Raw genomic sequence first — 25,281 nt, forward strand, 5'->3', positions numbered from 1 at the left:
TAGTAATTAGTGTAAAGTATGGCGGTTACAAAGTTCGGGGGGCAGTTATGACAAACCAGAAATTAATAACCACCACCACAAGGGTTGTGAAACCCCTTGGGAGGCACCTTTTTGATCTCGGCCACAAGGAGAAGAAGGAAGGGACGCAACCATTCGATTTAGAGACGCACCGGTTCAAGTTTGTGGCTACAAATCAACGCACCCCTTCACGATCAATCTCATCCACATATTCAAGGGACACGTCTATTCATGAAGGGACACGTCTATTAGTCGCACCCGTTGGAAAACTATAAATAGGGATCATTTGATTTCATTTGAAATACACACTCTCATTCGAAATCAGTTGTACATATACACACATTCAGATTGTATTTCGATTATTATTCAAGTTATACAAGTTTGTTATCACGTTCTAGAGATCAAGATCCATATTGGGGCCAACAGTGTTCTCATATTCTGGATCTAAATACACTTTTGTACCGGCAACATTGTTGGTAATAAGGGTGGTACCTTGTTGATTTGTACACTGTAACTTCGAAAGACCAAAGTCGGCTATCTTTGCCACCCAAGTATTATCCAATAAGATGTTTGCACTTTTTATATCTCGATGTACTATCATTGCACTACTAGAAAATTGGGCAATTGTCACTAAAATTTGCTACCGAAAAAAAAATGGTAGCAAATTTAGCAACCCGCTTCCCCAAAATTGAAATTAAGCGTATTCTTTATGATATGGTGGCTAAATGGTTGGAAATTTTACCACCGTTTAATTTTGGTGATAAATCCGTAAGAAAAATACTACACAAAATTAAAAACATCGAAAATACATTAGAAATAAAAGTGCCCTTTTTAATTGCCACCGTGTTAGTGGTGGCAAGATGAAAAGTTAGATTAAGCGGGTTAATTTTTAGAGGCCCGCTCTTAATTTCACATCCCTCCAATTTATCCCTATCTTCATTTTCTATTTCCCCTATTATCATCCATTCATTCATTCATTGAAACACAAACCCTAATTTCTTTTTTCACCATACGCATCGTCGATCCAGCAGCAGTTCATACAACAATGCTTCACAAACGATTCAAGTCCACCAAATGGTATAAGTTCTGTATTTGAAAGATTTTGTTTTTTTAATTTTGACTATACACATCGTATTTATGCGATTGGTTTGTTGTTTGATTGATTGATTCAGTAAACGGCGTAGAAGTTAGCTACATCTCGGATTAAATTGATGAAAAATAAGAAAGGAGTACAGATTAATCAGATGAAGAGGGAGCTGGCTCAGTTGCTTGAGACTGGCCAGGAACGTACCGATCGAATTCGAGTATGTTGTTTGATTTTCTGAATATGATTATTGAGAATTACTGTATTTATAAATTGAATTTATCATCATGTTGATTATTTTATTAGGTTGAACATGTAATTAGGGAAGAGAAGATGGTGGCTACATATGATTTGATTGAGATATACTGTGAATTTATTGTAGGTAGATTGCCAATTATCGAATCCCAAAAGTAAGTTAATTAATTTGCTTAGAATAATATATACTGATTACTACTGAATGATATATGGTTGTAAATTGTAATATTGTAGAACTTGTCCCGTTGATCTGAAGGAGGCCGTCACAAGTGTGATATGTGCAGCTCCTAGATGTTCTGATATATCTGAATTTTATGATGTTCGAAAACAGTTTACTGCAAATATGGAAAAGATTTTGTTTCTGCAGCGATTGAGCTGCATCCTGATTGCGGTGTGAGTCGCATGGTAAGCTTTCTATGTTTCAGAAATATTGTTTTTACCGTGTTGCGTTATCATGTTTACAGTTGGTTTTATTTGTGGGTGGCTCTCATGAGGGCTTGGGTTGACGGGTTGGTATCACCTAGCCTAAACACTACTTGTTTAGTTCGTCGTGTAGAAATACCCAACTTTAATCCGGAAATACATAGACTATGGGGTATGGGGCGGGGGTTGGGGCGGGGGTTGGGTACAAACGTCCAAGTCACCACCCCGGGTGGGCTTGGGTTTCGGCGTGGCCCCTTGGGCGGGGGTTTCAGCCGGGGCGTTGGGCATGCCTAGCGGTCTTCCGTGGCAGGCTCTCATTGGCTGGGTTGGCTAGGATTTAAATTTAAATAATAACCGTTTGGCCAAGCCAAATCCATACCCCATCTACCTAACGCTTAATTAGGGGGTTTTTTATAGGTCTAATTATGTTTATTTTTTAGATTTTTAATCCTTTTTTTTGTAGGATTTTGTAATTTTTAGGAAATTTTAATAATAATTTTAGGTTTTTTTTAATTTTGTGTGTATTTTTATAATAATTGAAAACAAAATTATACACGTGGCCAACCCACGCGGGCTAGCCACGCCCCGCCATACCGACCCAACATGCAACTGACCAGCGGTGCCCCTTGAAGTCCACATGTCAACCCATGCCCCAAACCCCTGCCCCACCATACCCCACGGTCTTAGCTCATGTAACCTGGACACGACTTGTGTAACCCAATCATCTAGACAGATCAAACGGATTGGTCTGGTATACTGGCTGTAAATAGGTTGTAGATTGGTAAGAGTTTGTAATTTGCAATTTATAAATTTTTTATTCTAGTGTTGGACTGGCTAGTGGGTTGACCAGTTTATCAACAACCAAAGCCAAACATTAGCAAAGCATAATCTGATATTGGCTTTGTAGACAAGTCAAAGGGTGCAAATGTAAGATACATTGTAGGGTTGGTAGTTTCGATATGTTTACTTATGAATGGATCAATTCAGGTTATTTTTATCTCTAACGGGTAAAAGAAAGTCCAATAGAAAAAAAGGCAAGTGGGTGGAGCTGGTCAAACGGGTGGAAAGTCTCTAGAGCGTGTTTTTATCATTTAATATTTCCTAAATCAATTTTATTAAGAGAAAGATACACCTAAATGAAGGGTATAATTGGTCCCCATTTAAATTTTTATATTTGTACTACTATAATTTTATAAAATCAGGCATTTTTTGTCATTTCACAATTCATCGCATACACTTGTCGAAATAATGAAAGTATGAAACCAGATACGTACTTGGTGGTGTAAGTTAGTTTTAATATACGGGTGGACTTGATGAAAGAAGTTATATAGATGGGTGACCTCCAAACACATGATCTCATCATTTTAGTAAAATATATAGAATATTGTATAAAATAATTTGATTTTTGTAATCTTATTTCACAGCAGTAGTTGTTTTTTAATATTCTATTACAAGGGTGTTACCGGTCAGCCCAATCTGTACACTTATTTATCCTTTTGGTCTCTTATATTACCACTCCAACCTACCCATTTGGCCTGTACAAAATTTTTGTAACCCTCTTCCTTATTTGGTTTATAGTGAAAAGGTGAAAACCAGCAGCGTATACATTCGGGACTCCACAAATATATCGGATTACGCTTTGCTAATGTTTGGTGGTAATCTAATTCCAAGAAAGAATGGATATGGCATTAAGATGCTCGATGAGTATCTTCAGTTTTCTGCGTCCAAGAGTGTGTTGGGATTGATAAAGGTACGTTTTTGCCTTAGATGTAGCTATATGGGTGGGATGAGTAACGGGTAATAATTGTTTGGTTCAAAAATCAAAATGGGTGATTTTCCGTACGGGTATGGCTCGAGTGGGATTGGGTCAACCCACAAAACTTCGGGTTGTGTTCGGGTTCATATGTATGATATGATTTTCGGGTTCGGGTCGGGTTCGTGTTCGTGTAAAATATCGAGAACTTTTAATGGTGTGAGGTGGCAGTTTTGACCCGTTTCAATACAAAGGGGCCGGCTCAGAGTCGAGATCACTTTTTATTACTAATGGGTCTAACATATAAGAGTGGAGGCAGTTTCTATCATGAATATTCTTCTTTTGAGAACTGATGCTTATACGGAAAGGGAGAAGTAAGTGTTTTATTGTCTATTGCTGTTTGCCAACATCTGACATGTTATAACCTTTTTGAAGTTTGTTATGTGAATGTAGGTATGGAGAGGTGTCGGTCTTTGAAAGTATCCCTCAGCTATTAAGAAAAGAAGCTGGGCTTGGTGTGCAAAAGCAACTCGTGCATCTTCTCTACCTTCTCTTAAATTGTAACCTAATCTTTTCCCTCGTTGGGTGGTTGTGACTGACAATTGTTACTTGTGCAGATTAGTTATGATACAGGAAAATTGGGCGATTTGTTAGAAGCATTGGTTGATCTCTGTTGTCTTCAAAATGTGAGTTTGTAATTTTTTATGCACCCGGTGAAACAATTTTGGGCTTTATGTTTTGTAGATTGAAAAGTTGAATTTAGTTATCAAGTAGCTCGTTAAGGAAAAAGATGAAGAAAAAGAAAGGTTCAATGGAATTACTGCGGGATTGTTGGCTGAAAAAGAAAAAGATAAGGTGGATAAAGATGCTATGCTTGATAGGATGTCACAAATTGAAGCTATGTTAACACCTACAGTTCGAAGATAGGCCATAAACACTTGGTTTTGAATGTTTAGATGTTTATCTTATTAGGATAATTTTAGTTATTTTATGTTTTAGTTGGTATTTTTTATATACTTTTGAAAACGAGATGTTTTATGTAATTTTGGGATTTTATTAGCCTTTTTTTATATTATTTGTAGTTTTATTGATATGTAATTTTAATGAAAATAGCAGCAAGAAAAAAATCTGAATTAAAAACCAATATTCCAAACCAAACAAATATTCCAGTAATCAGTGTGTAAAAAATGGTGGCTAAATGGTGGCACAACTCAGTCGCAGATTGTGTAAAAATGGTGGCTATTGTGTAAAAAATGGTGGCAATTGTGTAAAAATGGTGGCTATTGTGTAAAAAATGGTGGCAATATCGGTGGCTAAATGGTATCAAAACTTGCAAATTGTGTAAAAAATGGTGGCTAAACGGTGGCAATATAGGGTATCAAAACTCGCAAATTATGTAAAAAATGGTGGCTAAATGGTGGCAATATAGGTGGCTAAATGGTGGCAATATCAGTGGCTAAATGGTATGAAACGCGTCACAACTCGGTAGCAAACAAGGTGGAGCGTAGCAAACATGAAGCGGTGACAAATAATTTTGACCAATTTTGTGGTGGTAAAAATATGGTAGCAAAATATAAAAATGGTGGCTATTTGGTGGCATTAGGGCAATTGACACGGGTGTTTTTGTCACCGTATTTTCGGTGGCAAACTGGTGACAAAAAGTAAATTGCTACCATTTTATAACCAAAAATTACATGACAAAAACCATGTTTTCTAGTAGTGTTGGTTTGCCATTTATATGGGTGTGAAGATAATTTAATCCATGCGCTATATCAAGGCATATTTGTAAACGTTGAGCCCAAACAAGATTAGTCACATTATCCATGTTACCCAAATAATTATCAAGACTTCCATTAGCAACATACTCGTAAACAAGAATCAACTCACGTCCTTCGTCACAAAATCCTAAAAGTGGGGCAATGTTCGGATGCTTACAATTACTAAGTGTTCCAATTTCTGCAACAAACCCTTGTTCTCCTTGTCTATCTAGTCTCCTATAGAGGCGCTTAATAGCCACCGAACTATATTTCTTACGCAATTCACCTTTACTCTTTCCTTCAATTTCCGAAACATTTATACCATCAAAATGGTCAAGTTCTACTTTGTACACCATACCATATCCACCTGACCCAATGCAGTAGGTTTCAGAAAAATTTCCAGTGGCAAATTCTATGTCATTCAATCGTAGTCTCAGGTGATCCAAGCTTTTCCCCTACAATATCATGTGTTAGAAAAAAGCAGGCAGATGCACTTCAATACTCATAAAAAGGGATGCCCAGAATTTAACATTACGGATTAGAAGACAAGTAGAGAAATGCATGATATATTTGCTAGTAAGGTGAGAATCCAACATTACCATGTTTTGTCACTTCGTTGATATGTTCCTTTCTAGAATCAGAAGTTTTTGAAGAATGCCCAAAATAACTTCTAAACTTTTTCAAGTTTTTTTTAGGTTTATGAAGTATATATGATGTTTATATTTGGAAATACAGATAAGATTTAAAAAATAATATTGTATACATAAAAGTAACTTCTATTAAATATTTTGTTTGTACTTTGTAGCAATGGTCTAAGGTAACTATTATTTTCTGCAATCACTTGAATCAAACTGAAAAAAGTTATCTTACCTTCAAATGGTTGGATGCTGTACCTTCAACGGCCACAAGTGTTGTTTGTTCCTTCATTTTGAATAATCATGATGTGTGTAAAATGCAACATATAAATCACATCAATTAAGGCATAAAATAACCCTTTTTAAGTACTAATGTTGTGTGTTTTTGTCTTCCTTTTGTATTTTCAGGATGAAATGAGCTCAAAATCACAAAAGAAGCAAAAAGACAACTAATTCTAGCATAAATACAAGAAAAGGAACAAAAGTAGACTGCCCGGACCCTCAACGGCACCTCCCAAGGCAAAGAAGAGAAAACAGAGACTGAACACGCCCCGTGTCCAGCGAACACGGGGGTGTGCCCAGGAAGCAGCAGAAAAGACAAACCAGTAGAAGCTTCCATTGCCCACCACGGGGCCGTGTCCAGCGGGCACGGGGGCGTGGTGAAAGTACAGCAGGCGCATTAATTGTAATTGCGAATTACAATTAATGAAGAGAGAGAATGTCAGACGAGCACGGGGGCGTGTCCAGCGGACACGGGGTCGTGCCCAGCCTTCTGTTCAGCCTATAAATAGGGGTGCTTGGCTTCATTCCATTTCATCCCTTGGGACACCACCTCTCTCACACTTCATCCACCACCCACCACCACCATAACACCATCATCCACCACCATCATCCATTGTCCATCATAGAGTGTGTGAGTCGTCTCGGGATCCAAGATTGATCGTAAGAGTTCTTGACAATCAAGGCCATGTTTGCCTAAGTCTCTTACATCACTTGGTGAAGACAAGTGTTTAGTATAATACTTTTTATTTTTAATCTTTTGCACTTTTTATTTGGTTTTGTATTAATGACTTTAATAACTAGTTACTTATGTTGAAGGTGATCTTTCCTTGTTTGTCCGTGGTGTCTTGGCGTTATTTTACTGTCTATATAAAATAAAAGATTTTCACCATTCATATCTCCACGGTCTATATGGAGGTATGTTGGCTACCTGGTCGGGGGTTAAGGGAACGGTTTGGTAAGGGTCTTGCCCTTGTTCAGCGTTTAGAGGTCCTGCTTGGGACCTGGGTCAAATTTAGTAGGATCTCCTTCAATACCCATAGGTATTGGATGGCGGGGATCCAAACTCTTTGACCCCCTCATAAGTTAACTACTATTAATACTATAACCCGGCTATTTAGGACTGTATCCCTGCTGACTCAGACTACTTAGCCGAGGGTAACGTCACCGCCGAAAGCGGGGCCTACCACAATTTGCATTAATAACTTAATTCATTATCTTCCAATAATCCGACCCTTTAGGATTGTATCCTTGCTGACTCAAACTACTGGGTTGAGGGTAACGTCGCCTTCAAAAGAGGGGCCTACTACAATAACTAAGATAATCTCTTAAACAAGTGCAAAAGTGCGAAAATAATCAAAGGTTATACTAATACACGTGTCGGATCCAAGTGATTCATCTTGTCTATCTGTTTTTATTTTATTTTATTTTTCAGCATTTAGTTAGTTTTTATTTTTCTTAGTTTAAAACATTTTTCTCACTTTTTGATTTGGTTAGACGTTGAGGATAAACCGGTATTAAAAGCTCTTGTGTCCTTGGACGACCTCGGTATCTTACCAACACTATACTACGTCCACGATGGGTGCACTTGCCCATATGTGTGTTTAGTGTTAGTAAATATCGTGTTTTATAAATTTAAAACTTGGTTAAAAGTGTAAAATGGGGCTTAAATATATATCTAAATTATATACACACCGACACACATCAAGTTTTTTTGGCGCCGTTGCCGGGGACACAAGGATTTTAAGAAAGTTAGGAATCAACGGCCTAATCATATTTTTATTTTTCTTTAATTTTTTAGGATTTTTTCTTAGATTTTCAGCTTCTGCAGAGCTCAACACGAGGCCGTGCCTGCTGAACACGCCCCGTGCTCAATCATTGGAACTGGCAATCCTGTTTTAAGTCAGACAGTAAGCTGAACACAGGGCCGTGTCCACTCAACACGCCCCCGTGCCCAAGATTCAGTTACTGAAAATAGAACCGTTAGATCCTGGCGGTTGGTAATTTCTGACACAAACATGAGTGATAGTAATTCTTTTTACTTTCGGCACTCTTATGGTTTGTGGTGTCGATTATGTGGAGGCGAACATGAGGAATTAAAATGTTATTTTCTCAATTATAGGCCCCACTATATAGACCCACCGATTCCTTGTAACCTTAAGAGGGGCGAAAGTAAAAATAAGCACTATCTCTCCCTTGAATGCGCCCAGCCAGATATTCTAGGAGAAATGCTCCTTGACGAGTTATTTCAACTAGAAGAACTAATTCTCAATTGGTCAAAAGAACTTAGGAAGGATTTTATAGATCCATCCCAAGATGATGACCATGAGGAAATGTTGGAACCGCATTCCGACAACCTCGTTGCTCCCGAAAATACCTTCATACCTAGAAAAGACGTGGACGATAGTCGTCCCTGTGTCGATTGTGCCGTGAAGGACTCCCCATCGACTTCGTTCGGTGCATACATAGACCTGAGCGATTCGGCATACACCTTCTTTAACGAGAGCCCGGAAAAGGGTTGGACTTGTCCACCTAGAATGAAAATAGGAATTACCCTCACCGATAACCTCTTGCGTTCTCACCTTAGTATAGGACAATTAAGGTATCTTAGGCACTTTGGGGTTGTTTCAACAAATCAAGAGCCACCCGATATAACTCCTTAGTAAGAGACAAAACTTCATAAAACAGCTTTCCGACACGGGGCCGTGCCCGGCCAACACGCCCCCGTGTCCACCAAAAGATTCCCTTCTGATCAGAACGTCAGAATACGGACAACTGTGTCAGAATTTCATCTGCACACGGGGCCGTGTCCAGCGGACACGGGGCCGTGTCCAGAAGGCTGTCGTTTTCTATAAATGCAGCCAAAAATCCTGCACATTTGGACCAACTTGGGACAGAGATTTGAAGGAATCTTCTCTCAAACAATCCTAGGTAAGTCTAAAAGAAGTTTCCAACAACCCATCTTGTCCTTTCCTCTTCTAGACATTTCCTTCTTTTTCATCTTTCTTCAAGAACTACCATGAAAAGTTTGAATTCTTCAGCCTTTGTGGTAGGAAACAATGAGTTTTGATCATGGAATCTTGGTAAAAACATGTTGTGTAACATTGTTTAAAGTTATTTATTGCCGAAAAGTCTACATAAATTCAGGAAATAACTTAAAAACCCAAGATTCCTTGCTCCAAAATTCTGCAGAAAGATGAACACGGGGCCGTGTCCAGAAACTGTTTCGTCATATAAACTGCTTTTGGTTTATTTTTCGTAGAATGGCGAGTGAGAACAGTGAAACATCATCCGTTCATTCCTCAAACAGCCGAAGGGGAAGAAGGCCCTCCGTTGAAGCTACACTTGTGCACTATGTGATAGCACTGAGGGAAGCTCTCGACGAAATGACGTCAGTAGAGGAGGTCCTCATTGACCGTATTAACGATCTTACGATGGGACTTGAAAGCAGCTTCCAAGAGATTAACCTTTTGCACCAAAGGTTAAACATTCTGGTAGCACCTCCTATGGAACCAGTCCTTCCACAACAAGACTGGAACTTGGCACTCGGGGTTAACAACCCTACCGGGTGGGAAGACTTTCCCGCAGAACCTCCCATGGAAAACCCACAAGAAATTCCAGCGGAAGTTGCAACTCCTCAAACCAATGCAAATGAGCCCTCTTTTCTCCTTCCAAGGGAGATAGAGGAGTGGCTCGCCGACATATGAGGAGAACCACACCCGGAAGAAGGAGTTCTAAAAAGCCTTATCTAACCAAGATTAGTAGTTTCTTGGAAATTTTGCTAAATTAAAATAAAACATAGGGCTAGAACTCCATAGTTTAATATTTATGTACTTTCATCTTTAACTTTATGTAATGTCTCTCTATGTTCGCAATGTTATGATGGTTTTTAAGATTGATGGTTGTTTTGCGAATAAAATACACTCATGGTGGTAATGGATGAAAAAGGGAACGAGAAAAATGGAACCATGCACAAAGAACAGAGCAACCCGACACAAATCTCCATCACAGAAGGCTCAACACGGGCCGTGCCCAACCAACACGCCCCCGTGCTGAGCCCCCTGCAGGAAAACACCCAGTTCAGGTAACTGGACACGGGTCGTGTTCAGCGGACACGCCCCCGTGTCCAGGCTTCTGTTTCAATTCTCTAATTTTTGTTACTGGCACTTGACCACGGGGCCGTGCCCGGTCACCACGAGGCCGTGTCCAGGATGCCAGTAACAAAAATCTTTGCTTTTTAAACCACTTTTACACATTCTAATCAACCAAAAACCTTATTTTTGGACACATTGAGGACAATGTGTAATTTAAGTGTGGGGGGTATGCTAAAACCTTGAATTTTGCAAATCCTAAACACAAGCCTTACACAAAACTCTATTGGAACCGCTAAACACCCCAAATTTTTTCAAAAACTTTTTCATTTTTTTATTTTTATTTACTTGTCTTAGTTTCAGTTGGGAATAACAAGTTCTAAAAAGGTTATATTTTTACAAGTTTACAACCGATAGCGTCCTGATAACAAAGAACCAACATAAGAAAATTATGAAACGGCATAACAAGTCTAGTTAAAAATTCGATTATATATATGTCACACCCCAACCGATGGCGGAAACATCGGGATGAGACGAACAAATTGCTCAAAACAACATAACACTAATTGTGACAATATAATTTAAATTCAATTTCATAAATTCTAAAATGTCATACATTGTTCAAATAAACAAACAGGATTCCAACATAGTTATTTCTAGGTGTGTTTCTAATCCAACCTAACTTGATTCTTGAATTTTCATCTATCAACCTGCAACATGTATTAAAGTAACATCAACAAAAGTTGGCGAGTATACAGGTTTGATACATAGCATAAAGTAGAGTAAAAAGTTTAAATACTCATATCCAACATGAACAACATAATACAAGTTACTAATATGCTGAAACAGTGTCACTATATGTCAAACCCAAGTTTCCAACGCACACGCCCCAAGACTCACTCAAGGGCGGCGCATACTCCTACATAATAGGAGATTTAATAAGTCTCTGAAGTTTAATAAGTCTCAGTAGTTTCAGAAGTTTCAACACACACGCCCCAAGACTCACTCAAGGGCGATGCGTACTCCTATAGAATAGGAGATTTAATAAGTCTCAGAAGTTTAATAAGTCTCAGTAGTCTTAGTAGTCTCAGAAGTTTCAACGCACACGCCCCAAGACTCACTCAAGGGCGGTGCGTACTCCTATAGAATAGGAGATTTAATAAGTCTCAGAAGTTTAATAAGTCTCAGAAGTTTAATAAGTCTCACAAGGTTAATGAGCATATAAACACGAAAAGTTTACATGGCATACGAGATTAACAAGCATCAAAATTGTTTCATGTTTAAAAACGGATAGAGTGTGCATATAACAAGTTTCAAGTGTTGCGTGTTTTGTATAGAATACATGTTGCACCCAAAAGTGATAAAATCAAAATGGGATCAAGTATACTCACCTTAGGTTGCGTTGCGTATTTCTTGGAATAAAATTAAGAATCAGGAATTTCCCAAGAAGATCGTGCACAAGAGAATTACCCTATTAAGTTTGAGGATTTGTCAATTATAGGGAATTTAGTGATTATTTAAATAATAAGGCAAAAATAATATTAAGATTTCTAAAATAATAATCTCATGCCCCATATTGTTATATTTAAAGAAATATATGACAAATAAATGAGTAAAATAAATATTGATTTTATATAGTATTAAAATAATATTACTAATTTTACCAAATTGTTATAAATATTTTTACTAAAATGGATTATATATAAATAATGATTTCTAACACATATATATAAATATTACAGATTAACAATCTAAATAATAATAAATCTGATAATATTTATAATCTAAATAAAATATATTAGTTACATAAAATTCTGAAAATATATAAAACAAAAATTCTGATTTTATATATATATATATATATATATATATATATATATATATATATATATATATATATATATTTAAAATGATAATTCTGAATATAAAATAATAATTCTGATTTTCGAAAATGAAAGAATAATTCTGAATAATTAAAGAATTATAATTCAGATTTAAATAATAAAAATAAAAATTCTGCTAATTAATAATTCTGATTTTTAATAATATTTCAGATTTAAAATATAGATAAATCTGTTTAATAAATCTGTTTTAATATTAATAATAATATTAGTAAATCTGATTTAATAAAGAATAATTCAGATTTTAAATAGTAATTTAAATAGAAATTCTGAAAATAAAAATCTGATTTAAAAATTCTGATTATATAAAAACAGAAATGATAATTCTATTTAATAATAGTAATAATTAATAAATCTGATTTAATAATAATAATAATAATATTAATAAATCAGTTAGAAATAATAATAATAACTATATAAATAATCTGTTTTAATAATAATAAATAACAAATATAATAAATAAATCTGTTTTATAATAAAATGATAATATTAATAAATATGTTTTAAATCTGATAATATTAATAATATCATTAATAATAATAATATTAATAATAATGATACTATTAAATGATAATAATAATAATAATAATAATAATAATAATAATAATAATATAACAAAACATGAACCGTTAGTTCAAACTGTATAAAAAAGAAAAAAACGAATTGCATATATGTATGTATAAGAAAGAAACGGGAAACGGAGAAACGGTTACCGGCACGGCGGTCACCGGCGAAGATGGAGGTGTGGTGGTTCGCGGCGGCAATGCAAGCTCTCCGGCGAAACGAAGATGGTTTCCGGCGGTTGAAGTGGGGATTGAATGGTGACTGTGAGAGTGGAGGTGTTTCGGTGGTGTGCGAGTTCGGAATGAGGGGTGGAGTCGGGTATATATAATCGAGCTTGGGGTCGGTAAATAAGGAAAGGAAGGGTGATGGCAATCAATCTTTGATTGATTGCCGGAATCTTGGTCGGAAAAAGAAGGAAAGGAGCTGATATGGTAAGTTGACCGAGGATGTTGCTGTCATGTTTGGCGGTATAAGTTTAAATCCGGTTCACACGAGTTAGCGTATAACATAAATTAAGAACCAAGTTTATCAGCTCCGGAAAGCAGGATAAACTGGTTAAGTTGTTGCTTGTGAAGGTTGAGGTCTCCGGTTCGATCCCTGGCACGCGCATAAAAACCCATTTTTTTTTAATAACAGTTTAGACTAACTGGGTTAGTCACTAACTGAGTTTTCTAACTCAGTTAGTGCTGCCCTTTGATAATATTAACCCAGTTAGCTGAAATAACTGGGTTTTCACTAACGGGGTTAGTTTAATTAACCAAAAATACTTAAAAATCCAAAAAATTCAGTTTTTAATATTTATTTATTTATTTAATTAATTTTAATTATTAAATTATTTATTTAAAATACTAATAAAATAGTATAAAAATCATTTTAACCCAAATTTTGATATTTTTACCGAATTAACGTACGACTTCCCAATTTTCGTACGGTTTAGGGTAATCTCTTGGCAACGATTAATTCAAGGGCTGAGATTTAGATGGGATTTCACTGTTTTTACGTGCTTAACATAGTTTCAACGTGTTTCAACGTGTAATAACATATAACATAGTATTTAAACAAGTATACGATCAAAATAATGCACTTTTTCATTACGATTCAAGTCTCGAAGTGAAATTGGGAATAAGCGAGAGTGCAATTGACTAAATTGGAAAGTACAAGTCATTAAGCTATAAATAGAAAGTTCCAAAAACGCGAGGCGTTACAGTCTCCCCTACTTTAGGAGATTTCGTCCACGAAATCAAGATGAAACTTTTGAAAAGATTATATCTAAAGGGTTCTAAAATGAGACTTTGATCATAAGGTTTTTTTTTTTTTTTATTTAGGAAAATTGGTTTCATGAATGCATCACATAGCACATTGTCTTTCACATTGTTGTTCACATAGAATAAAATGAATGAAATGTCATAGATTTTCACATAGTGCAATATGTATAATGAAAGCATAATAAATTTAATTTGTTCACGAGAGGGTATCATTATTTATTTTAGATCGCGACAATAGTGTAAATTGTGACTTCCTAGATAGAAATGAATGAAACGCTCAAACGTAGAACACATAATAATTGAGATAACATAAAAGAGATTTAACGTAAAATATGGATTGTCACGGAACGTAACGTATGACACTTCCAAAGTGAATCGAAGGCCTTCTCGAATTAAGGAAACGTGCTTTGGCCTAATAGGTATTAGTACTCTCATCGATGGTCCCCAGGTAGGCAACGGGTCCTTAATGGATTTATACGAATGCCAAACCTAGACAGGACGTCCTGACTACCGGTACCTAACCCTTCCAGTTACTACACGTTCTTAATCGATTGGGAAATCGAGACTTTGGCGAGAGTGAAAATCGAGGAGTGGGACTAGTTAACAAGATGCGAGTATCACCTCTAACTTGATAACATCGTACCCTAACGTGGTTGGTACTCATCATAAGATAAGGGTCCACTAGAATATGAAATGGAAAAAACTCCCATCAAGGTTTTGATATCACTCCTAACTTGAGGGTAGATTTCGTGCAAAATCAAAGTATAGCTGAGTGAAAATCTTCACCAAGTGTGGGAATCACCCCTATCTTGATGAACCATTTCGATTGTGTTGTAAGAGTGTCTTCAAAGCTTCCAAGTGTGTATTGTGTTAGCCTTAGGAAAGGCATGTATATTAAGAGTCCAAAAGAAAGTAGAGGGAAGCAAAGAAGATAGAAGGGAAGTTGTTTTAAGCAACACATAGTGAAAAAAAAAAAAAACTCCTAAACTATAGACTAGGCAAGGCATTCCTAATTCCCTATAGTTATGGCTCTGATACCAATCTGGTATCAGAGTACTCCTACTATAGACTAGGGACAAGTAAGGCAATCCTACCTAATTCCCTATAGCTATGGCTCTGATACCAATCTGTCACACCCCAACCGATGGCGGAAACATCGGGATGAGACGAACAAATTGCTCAAAACAACATAACACTAATTGTGACAATATAATTTAAATTCAATTTCATAAATTCTAAAATGTCATACATTGTTCAAATAAACAAACAGGATTCCAACATAGTTATTTCTAGGTGTGTTTCTAATCCAACCTAACTTGATTCTTGAATCTTCATCTATCAACCTGCAACATGTATTAAAGTAACATCAACAAAAGTTGGCGAGTATACAGGTTTGATACATAGCATAAAGTAGAGTAAAAAGTTTAAATACTCATATCCAACATGAACAACATAATACAAGTTACTAATATGCTGAAACAGTGTCACTATATGTCAAACCCAAGTTTCCAACGCACACGCCCCAAGACTCACTCAAGGGCGGTGCGTACTCCTACAAAATAGGAGATTTAATAAGTCTCTGAAGTTTAATAAGTCTCAGTAGTTTCAGAAGTTTCAACACACACGCCCCAAGACTCACTCAAGGGCGATGCGTACTCCTATAGAATAGGAGATTTAATAAGTCTCAGAAGTTTAATAAGTCTCAGTAGTCTCAGTAGTCTCAGAAGTTTCAACGCACACGCCCCAAGACTCACTCAAGGGTGGTGCGTACTCCTATAGAATAGGAGATTTAATAAGTCTCAGAAGTTTAATAAGTCTCAGAAGTTTAATAAGTCTCACAAGGTTAATGAGCATATAAACACGAAAAGTTTACATGGCATACGAGATTAACAAGCATCAAAATTGTTTCATGTTTAAAAACGGATAGAGTGTGCATATAACAAGTTTCAAGTGTTGCGTGTTTTGTATAGAATACATGTTGCACCCAAAAGTGATAAAATCAAAATGGGATCAAGTATACTCACCTTAGGTTGCGTTGCGTATTTCTTGGAATAAAATTAAGAATCAGGAATTTCCCAAGAAGATCGTGCACAAGAGAATTACCCTATTAAGTTTGAGGATTTGTCAATTATAGGGAATTTAGTGATTATTTAAATAATAAGGCAAAAATAATATTAAGATTTCTAAAATAATAATCTCATGCCCCATATTGTTATATTTAAAGAAATATATGACAAATAAATGAGTAAAATAAATATTGATTTTATATAGTATTAAAATAATATTACTAATTTTACCAAATTGTTATAAATATTTTTACTAAAATGGATTATATATAAATAATGATTTCTAACACATATATATAAATATTACAGATTAACAATCTAAATAATAATAAATCTGATAATATTTATAATCTAAATAAAATATATTAGTTACATAAAATTCTGAAAATATATAAAACAAAAATTCTGATTTTATATATATATATATATATATATATATATATATATATATATATATATATATATATATATATATATTTAAAATGATAATTCTGAATATAAAATAATAATTCTGATTTTCGAAAATGAAAGAATAATTCTGAATAATTAAAGAATTATAATTCAGATTTAAATAATAAAAATAAAAATTCTGCTAATTAATAATTCTGATTTTTAATAATATTTCAGATTTAAAATATAGATAAATCTGTTTAATAAATCTGTTTTAATATTAATAATAATATTAGTAAATCTGATTTAATAAAGAATAATTCAGATTTTAAATAGTAATTTAAATAGAAATTCTGAAAATAAAAATCTGATTTAAAAATTCTGATTATATAAAAACAGAAATGATAATTCTATTTAATAATAGTAATAATTAATAAATCTGATTTAATAATAATAATAATAATATTAATAAATCAGTTAGAAATAATAATAATAACTATATAAATAATCTGTTTTAATAATAATAAATAACAAATATAATAAATAAATCTGTTTTATAATAAAATGATAATATTAATAAATATGTTTTAAATCTGATAATATTAATAATATCATTAATAATAATAATATTAATAATAATGATACTATTAAATGATAATAATAATAATAATAATAATAATAATAATAATAATAATAATATAACAAAACATGAACCGTTAGTTCAAACTGTATAAAAAAGAAAAAAACGAATTGCATATATGTATGTATAAGAAAGAAACGGGAAACGGAGAAACGGTTACCGGCACGGCGGTCACCGGCGAAGATGGAGGTGTGGTGGTTCGCGGCGGCAATGCAAGCTCTCCGGCGAAACGAAGATGGTTTCCGGCGGTTGAAGTGGGGATTGAATGGTGACTGTGAGAGTGGAGGTGTTTCGGTGGTGTGCGAGTTCGGAATGAGGGGTGGAGTCGGGTATATATAATCGAGCTTGGGGTCGGTAAATAAGGAAAGGAAGGGTGATGGCAATCAATCTTTGATTGATTGCCGGAATCTTGGTCGGAAAAAGAAGGAAAGGAGCTGATATGGTAAGTTGACCGAGGATGTTGCTGTCATGTTTGGCGGTATAAGTTTAAATCCGGTTCACACGAGTTAGCGTATAACATAAATTAAGAACCAAGTTTATCAGCTCCGGAAAGGAGGATAAACTGGTTAAGTTGTTGCTTGTGAAGGTTGAGGTCTCCGGTTCGATCCCTGGCACGCGCATAAAAACCCATTTTTTTTTAATAACAGTTTAGACTAACTGGGTTAGTCACTAACTGAGTTTTCTAACTCAGTTAGTGCTGCCCTTTGATAATATTAACCCAGTTAGCTGAAATAACTGGGTTTTCACTAACGGGGTTAGTTTAATTAACCAAAAATACTTAAAAATCCAAAAAATTCAGTTTTTAATATTTATTTATTTATTTAATTAATTTTAATTATTAAATTATTTATTTAAAATACTAATAAAATAGTATAAAAATCATTTTAACCCAAATTTTGATATTTTTACCGAATTAACGTACGACTTCCCAATTTTCGTACGGTTTAGGGTAATCTCTTGGCAACGATTAATTCAAGGGCTGAGATTTAGATGGGATTTCACTGTTTTTACGTGCTTAACATAGTTTCAACGTGTTTCAACGTGTAATAACATATAACATAGTATTTAAACAAGTATACGATCAAAATAATGCACTTTTTCATTACGATTCAAGTCTCGAAGTGAAATTGGGAATAAGCGAGAGTGCAATTGACTAAATTGGAAAGTACAAGTCATTAAGCTATAAATAGAAAGTTCCAAAAACGCGAGGCGTTACAATATACTTGATCACATTAAAAACCCATTCCCACAAAAGTGAGTTTTGAGCCTTTGTTGAGTACAAAAATATACATATTTAGACTAAATGCTCATTTTTCGTTTCTTGTGTGAATAGCCGCTTGGTTCTTACAAATCTAGAACTTGCCACAACAATACATTCCCGGTCCTTACCAACTTAAACCCAAGTAAGTAAATGATGGAGGCATTAGGACTAACCATTTTTCTTTCTAAACCATTATTTTTCATTTTTTTTTACCACCTACCCAAAATCCCCCTAGATAGCCCCTTTGAGCCTAAACCTTTCATTTCATTACCCCAAAACCCTTTTTACCCACCAAAAACCCTTTTTATTTTTCACCCTTTATTTTAGTAACAAGCTCGGTTCTTCGTAAACTCGCCTTTTTATGTGAAAAAAAAAAACAACAATGATGAAGTCAAAAACAAACAAAAGCTATATAAAAGCTTGTTTGGAGAAATACTTCAAAATAAAAAGTCGCTAAAGACAACGTATTTTACGAAAACCGACGCTTTTTACGATTTTTCGCCCTTTTTACTAACCACTAACCCAACCACCCACCTTTAACGCAAGCCTAACCCTTCACCCAAAAGTCCTCTTGATATTTACAAAGGTAAAAAGTTAAAAAGGAGGAGGATTGATTGCTTGGCAAGCCTATGGAAGGCGTAAGTTCCATGCCGCTCTCGAGAGATTCACTAAAAATCTACACCTTCGGCCGAGTGTTGAGTGATCCCCCGTGAGGTATGTGAACTTGTATATAAATGGAATTTTAATAAGGCATGCTATGCCCAAATAAGTAATTTATCTTATGAAACGTTCAAAATAAATCATAACGAATAGGATTGTAAATAAATAAAAATAAAACTTACTAAGACCTTGGATTCCCGACACTCTAGGACAAGCTAAAAACTTTCTCTTCTACCTATTCCATTTGGGAGTGTAAGCCACATTTAAAGAGTTTTGCTTGAGGACAAGCAAAAGTTCAAGTGTGGGGGTATTTGATGTGTGTAAAATGCAACATATAAATCACATCAATTAAGGCATAAAACTAACCCTTTTTAGGTACTAATATTGGAAAAAGAGTGTTTTTGTCTTCCTTTTGTATTTTCAGGATGAAATGAGCTCAAAATCACAAAAGAAGCAAAAAGACAACTAATTCTAGCATAAATACAAGAAAAGGAACAAAAGTAGACTGCCCGGACCCTCAACGGCACCTCCCAAGGCAAAGAAGAGAAAACAGAGACTGAACACGCCCCGTGTCCAGCGAACACGGGGGCGTGCCCAGGAAGCAGCAGAAAAGACAAACCAGTAGAAGATTCCATTGCCCACCACGGGGCCGTGTCCAGCGGGCACGGGGGCGTGGTGAAAGTACAGCAGGCGCATTAATTGTAATTGCGAATTACAATTAATGAAGAGGGAGAATGTCAGACGGGCACGGGGGCGTGTCCAGCGGACACGGGGCCGTGCCCAGCCTTCTGTTCAGCCTATAAATAGGGGTGCTTGGCTTCATTCCATTTCATCCCTTGGCACACCACCTCTCTCACACTTCATCCACCACCCACCACCACTATAACACCATCATCCACCACCATCATCCATCATAAAGTGTGTGAGTCGTCTCGGGATCCAAGATTGATCGTAAGAGTTCTTGACAATCAAGGCCATGTTTGCCTAAGTCTCTTACATCACTTGGTGAAGACAAGTGTTTAGTATAATACTTTTTATTTTTAATCTTTTGCACTTTTTATTTGGTTTTGTATTAATGACTTTAATAACTAGTTACTTATGTTGAAGGTGATCTTTCCTTGTCGTTTGTCCGTGGTGTCTTGGCGTTATTTTACTGTCTATATAAAATAAAAGATTTTCACCATTCATATCTCCACGGTCTATATGGAGGTATGTTGGCTACCTGGTCGGGGGTTAAGGGAACAGTTTGGTAAGGGTCTTGCCCTTGTTCAGCGTTTAGAGGTCCTGCTTGGGACCTGGGTCAAATTTAGTAGGATCTCCTTCAATACCCATAGGTATTGGATGGCGGGGATCCAAACTCTTTGACCCCCTCATAAGTTAACTACTATTAATACTATAACCCGGCTATTTAGGACTGTATCCCTGCTGACTCAGACTACTTAGCCGAGGGTAACGTCACCGCCGAAAGCGGGGCCTACCACAATTTGCATTAATAACTTAATTCATTATCTTCCAATAATCCGACCCTTTAGGATTGTATCCTTGCTGACTCAAACTACTGGGTTGAGGGTAACGTCGCCTTCAAAAGAGGGGCCTACTACAATAACTAAGATAATCTCTTAAACAAGTGCAAAAGTGCGAAAATAATCAAAGGTTATACTAATACACGTGTCGGATCCAAGTGATTCATCTTGTCTATCTGTTTTTATTTTATTTTATTTTTCAGCATTTAGTTAGTTTTTATTTTTCTTAGTTTAAAACATTTTTCTCACTTTTTGATTTGGTTAGACGTTGAGGATAAACCGGTATTAAAAGCTCTTGTGTCATTGGACGACCTCGGTATCTTACCAACACTATACTACGTCCACGATGGGTGCACTTGCCCATATGTGTGTTTAGTGTTAGTAAATATCGTGTTTTATAAATTTAAAACTTTGTTAAAAGTGTAAAAAGGGGCTTAAATATATATCTAAATTATATACACACCGACACACATCAAATCACAACAATGAGAATTTAATTAAAAGAATTATACTGTTAGTTAATAGTTATTACAAAAAAAATGGTGAAAAGTTAAAAAAGAAGTCAAAATTAGATTGATGGTCTTACATGTTTGCGTTGAAGTTCCAATGCTCTCTCAAGTCCTGTGCGTATTGTATTCATGTCGGGACGCTGTGATTGCTTCTCCTTTATGCAACAATATGCTATTTCAGCGAAAAGGTCGAATGATTGCAGATTCATTTGTTTTTGAAGATCAGGATCTATCAAATTATCAAGTTTTCTCTCTTCATAATGTGCTCTAGCCATTCAAGCAAAATACCAATTATCATCGTTTGGAATAGATGCTTCTCTCCCAAACAAGACTTCAAACAACAAGACACCAAAGGAGAAAATGTCCGACTTATGATTAAAACCTCTTGCGTCTTCATATGCCGGGTCCATATAATGCAATGAGCCATTGTACTTATTGGTAAGGTGAAGATGATGCTTTATAGCTATAACAGCAAATTTGAAACCATGTAACTTGGGTTCCCAGTTGTGATCTAGTAATATTTTGGAGCTCCTGATGTTTCCATGTATGACATAATGATTTTCTTTAGCTTCATAATGAAGATAACTTAATGCATGCGCAACCCCAACACATATAAGCAATCTTCGCATCCAAGTGAGCGTTGGGCTACTAAGATGTTTGTCAAGACTTTCATTGGCCTCATACTTGTTTATGATGATTACCTCATCTTCCGTACCAGCCAACTTATATATAGAAACGATATTTTTGTGCTTAAGATCTTTAAGAAGTATTATCTCGTTGAGAATAATGCTGAATTCCCTACATTTCCGTGCAACAATCTTGATCAGGTCCTCAGATTGCAAGAGTTGTCCTTTGTAAACATCAAAAGATGTACCACGTGTGAGAAGATTTTCATCAGTGAGGTTGTTGGTGGCTAATTCTATCTCTTCTATTGGGATTAATAAGGAATCAATGTATTCATCAATGTCCATCTCATCGGTAGATGAAGACATGATGCTTGTGTTGACCAATGTAAACAAGCAGGTGAATTGAACTTAGAAGAGTAATGAAGAGGATTATGGCAGCTGGCGATTATCACAACCCGTCTTACTAGACATGGGTGTGTATGACAAATATTCGTTTGCTTTTTCGGATCATCTGGTTTGCCTCAATTACAAAGGGGTTGACATTAAATATTCTGCAAAGTGAAAACACATATGAATGCGTCAAAATAGGTGAAAGGGTCATAAAATATGCAATCAAGCACGTCGAATTAAAACCTGAACCCCCGATAATCTAAACAACAAAGATCGTGATTGCAAAACGGAAGAAACAGGAAATGAAAATGACGAACCTTCACTTTACAACTATAAAGATCGGATCATCTGTTTTGGTCATACTGTAACACTGTTTAATGTTTTTTCCAGTTTTCTTTGAGCTTCTTATCATAATGGTGTGGGTGGATAAGGTTGCTTCCATGCACCACCCCTCGTCTTATTGCTGTTCTAGTTTTCTTTCAGCTTCTTATCTTAATGGTGTGGGAGGTATTCACCAAAATTGTGTTGCTTCCATTCTTCCACCACTCCACGTCTTATTGATTAATTTCAATTCATTCATTCATTAATTATAGATTTAACTAAGTTATTCTTATGTACCTTATAACCAACTTACAATTTTATAAACATCTTATACTTTTGAAATCTCTCGTTCATTGTGTGATTTGTTTTTGAAATTTTTGATAACATGAGTTAATTTTTAGTTATTTTAGGATTAATCCTTACCATTAGGTCAAAGTTGGGATAATTAAAATCCAATTTTCTTTATATTTAGTTTTTTTTTTAAGTTTATTTTGTGGAGTGTGTTCATAAATTTACACTTTTAAATAAATACTTTTATGATTTATTTAACATGATCTAAACTTGGGGTTTGAACTTATGTGCGTATATGTTCGCCTAGTGTGGTCTTTGCACATGTTTGATATTTCTACATAATATTAGGGTCGGCTCAGGGGAAGTGAAATAAAGTAAGCGTATTGGGCCCTCCTTTCCTATGGCCTCAAAGTCTAAAAAAATAACATAACATATGTAGGTGATTTTGGCTTTAAGATTCTTGACATAGAAGTTTATGATATATAATTATGTATACTGAGAGATGTATATAAACCATATGATCTAAAGAATTTTTTATTTTTATTTTTTACAAGAATCGTCTCAATTTTTTTTATCTGCTATGTACCTACAATATTTTGAGCCAACTCTGCTTAATACAAATGCGGTTATTACACTAAAGATGGTGGGTAGAGTTCCATTTCTCGGATTTGTTATTTCAAAGCCACAAAAGCCATGAATATCATGGAATTAACTTTTATGTCTTTGGACAACTCTAAGTAGAATTGGGAACGTTACGAGCTGAGCCGAGCTAGACTCGCTTTCTAACCGAACTGAGTTGGCTCGACTCAGTTTTAAACTGAGCCATATCAAACGAGTTTTTTCTGAGCTAAATTCGAGAAGCTCCAAGCCACGAGCTTTTTGGACAACTTTTAAGTAGAATTGGAAACTTAATTATCTATATACTACACGTTTTGTCCTTTATCTATATACAATTTTTCAAGCGGTGTCATTTTCAACGAATTTTGACCTGTTTTGCCATTTATACAGAATTTTGTTACATGTTTTGTCCTTTAACCCTAACCCAATTAGATTTTTTTGTTAAATCTGGTTACCCAAGTGTATTTTAGTCTTTTTACCCCTTTATTTAATATTATTTAAAAAACAAAACAAAACAAAACAAAACATTTTTAAAATTATTATTACATATATATATATATATATAGGGCTTGGTTATATAAGAAACCCTATCTTTTTAAGAAAATTATGGAAACCCATTCTGAACCATTGATTAGATCACATCAAACTTGATCAAAGGCCATTATTATTTTGGTATGAATAAAAATAAAAAGAAATAAAAAGGACTGCAACTTTGTACCGTTCAAGGGCATTTTCGGAATTGAACAGACAAATTGGGAAGACAGAAACTACTGCCATGCAGTAGCCGTCTAATCAAAGAAAAGTAAACAAAATTCAAAAATTTATCTTCTTTCCCATTATACTCATTTTCTCCCCTCCTGTTCATGTTTCTCTCTCGTCCCAAACCCTAACACAATTCAAAAGTTTTCCTTCTTAACGATTCAAAAGAAACATTGAAAAGCTACTCCACAAACCCTAACACAGAAGCCGATAGTGTCGAGTTTGGAGAATGAGGAAGTCGTTCATAATCTTGTCGTCGTGGTTGAAGCTGAAACGATTAAGGAAGATTCAGACTTCAAGTAAAAGGTTAGTTTGTTGTTATCCGTCATGTAAAAGTTGGTTTTCTTCAACGGATTATTGGAAAATGGCACCTGAGTTAGTTTTCTTATATATATGTAGGACTTCGAAACACAAGTTAGGGCAAAAATGGTCTGATAGCCCTAGCGTTGTGATTTTATCCGGCGAACCTAAGCCCGGACCTTCCAAAGAACAATCTCACTTTGGTCCGACCCAACGGGAGTTAGGTTAGAATTTTTATGTTTCTGAACACTTAACATAGTTATAGGTGATCTGTATATTGATAGTGTGTTGGATAAGAAATTGGGCATAAGTGAATTTTGTTGGATGCCTTGCAGTTTATGATGATACCGATAGTGTGTCAGCAAGCCATGGGAAAAGACGGAAAAAAGGTAACGGTTAAGCAGTAATATTGTTTATAATTTGTATAAAGTATTGTTGGGCTAAACGTTTTCCTTACGAATGTATCGGTGCTAAATGAAGGTTGTGTGGAAAGCAAACGGGGACATAGCAAAAAGCACAGTGGTAAGTTCCTTTTCTTGCAATAGAGGCTAATTGCGTATCCAGATAAATCTGATTAACATGTTTGAAACTGTAGGGAAGAAAAGCATTGTCGGGGATATTTCCGGTTTTGGAAATAAAAGAAAACGCGGTTAGTTAAATACTGTTGGGTTTGTTTAACATGTGTTAATTGGGCATGATCTTGAAAATGCACTAACATGTGATAATTAGCAGGTGAAAGAAACATCGCCGATGCAAATTATGGCAATGTAATGCGGAAAAACCGTGGTTAGTTATTTTTTAAGCCCTTCAAAAAATTTGGATGTTACGAATGAAAATTTCTTACATGTTGTCACCGGTAGTTGTAAAGTAGACTAATTGTTTGGGATGTTGTTGTTTCGTAT

At 35.3% G+C, this 25,281-nt stretch overlaps 2 protein-coding genes and 1 long non-coding RNA gene across 3 annotated transcripts; 1 reads left to right on the plus strand and 2 right to left on the minus strand.

Annotated features, from left to right (window-relative positions):
- Positions 1-911: 911 nt before the first annotated feature.
- LOC110925506 lies at positions 912-4,592 on the plus strand. Its single transcript, XR_002584514.2, has 5 exons — positions 912-1,095; positions 1,191-1,322; positions 1,409-1,512; positions 1,592-1,762; positions 3,359-4,592. It is a non-coding gene; the product is annotated as an uncharacterized LOC110925506 (long non-coding RNA).
- Positions 4,593-5,223: 631 nt separating this feature from the next.
- On the minus strand, positions 5,224-22,552 carry LOC110925109 (L-type lectin-domain containing receptor kinase IV.1). The gene is made up of 4 exons (XM_022169076.2): positions 22,408-22,552; positions 21,152-22,251; positions 6,161-6,211; positions 5,224-5,745 (listed from the first exon to the last, which is right to left on the minus strand). Exons 2-4 carry the CDS (start codon positions 21,347-21,349, stop codon positions 5,224-5,226), a joined length of 771 nt encoding a protein of 256 aa, XP_022024768.1. The 5' UTR covers positions 21,350-22,251; positions 22,408-22,552.
- LOC110925108 (G-type lectin S-receptor-like serine/threonine-protein kinase SRK) lies at positions 21,350-22,066 on the minus strand. The gene has a single exon (XM_022169075.1). It carries the CDS (start codon positions 22,064-22,066, stop codon positions 21,350-21,352), a length of 717 nt encoding a protein of 238 aa, XP_022024767.1.
- Positions 22,553-25,281: the final 2,729 nt, after the last annotated feature.

Source organism: Helianthus annuus, chromosome 17 (assembly GCF_002127325.2).
Source record: "Helianthus annuus cultivar XRQ/B chromosome 17, HanXRQr2.0-SUNRISE, whole genome shotgun sequence".
In the NCBI taxonomy this organism is placed as follows: domain Eukaryota; kingdom Viridiplantae; phylum Streptophyta; class Magnoliopsida; order Asterales; family Asteraceae; genus Helianthus; species Helianthus annuus.

What these genes read in the sequence shown, in the direction of transcription:
- LOC110925109 (XM_022169076.2), bottom strand. Translation starts at nt 21,349, where the DNA reads ATGGCTAGAGCACATTATGAAGAGAGAAAACTTGATAATTTGATAGAT. An exon ending in TGGAACTTCAACGCAAACAT is followed by an intron (nt 6,212 to 21,151) that starts GTAAGACCATCA and finishes TTCAAAATGAAG; the next exon opens with GAACAAACAACACTTGTGGC. An exon ending in CAGCATCCAACCATTTGAAG is followed by an intron (nt 5,746 to 6,160) that starts GTAAGATAACTT and finishes ATGATATTGTAG; the next exon opens with GGGAAAAGCTTGGATCACCT.
- LOC110925108 (XM_022169075.1), bottom strand. Translation starts at nt 22,066, where the DNA reads ATGTCTTCATCTACCGATGAGATGGACATTGATGAATACATTGATTCC.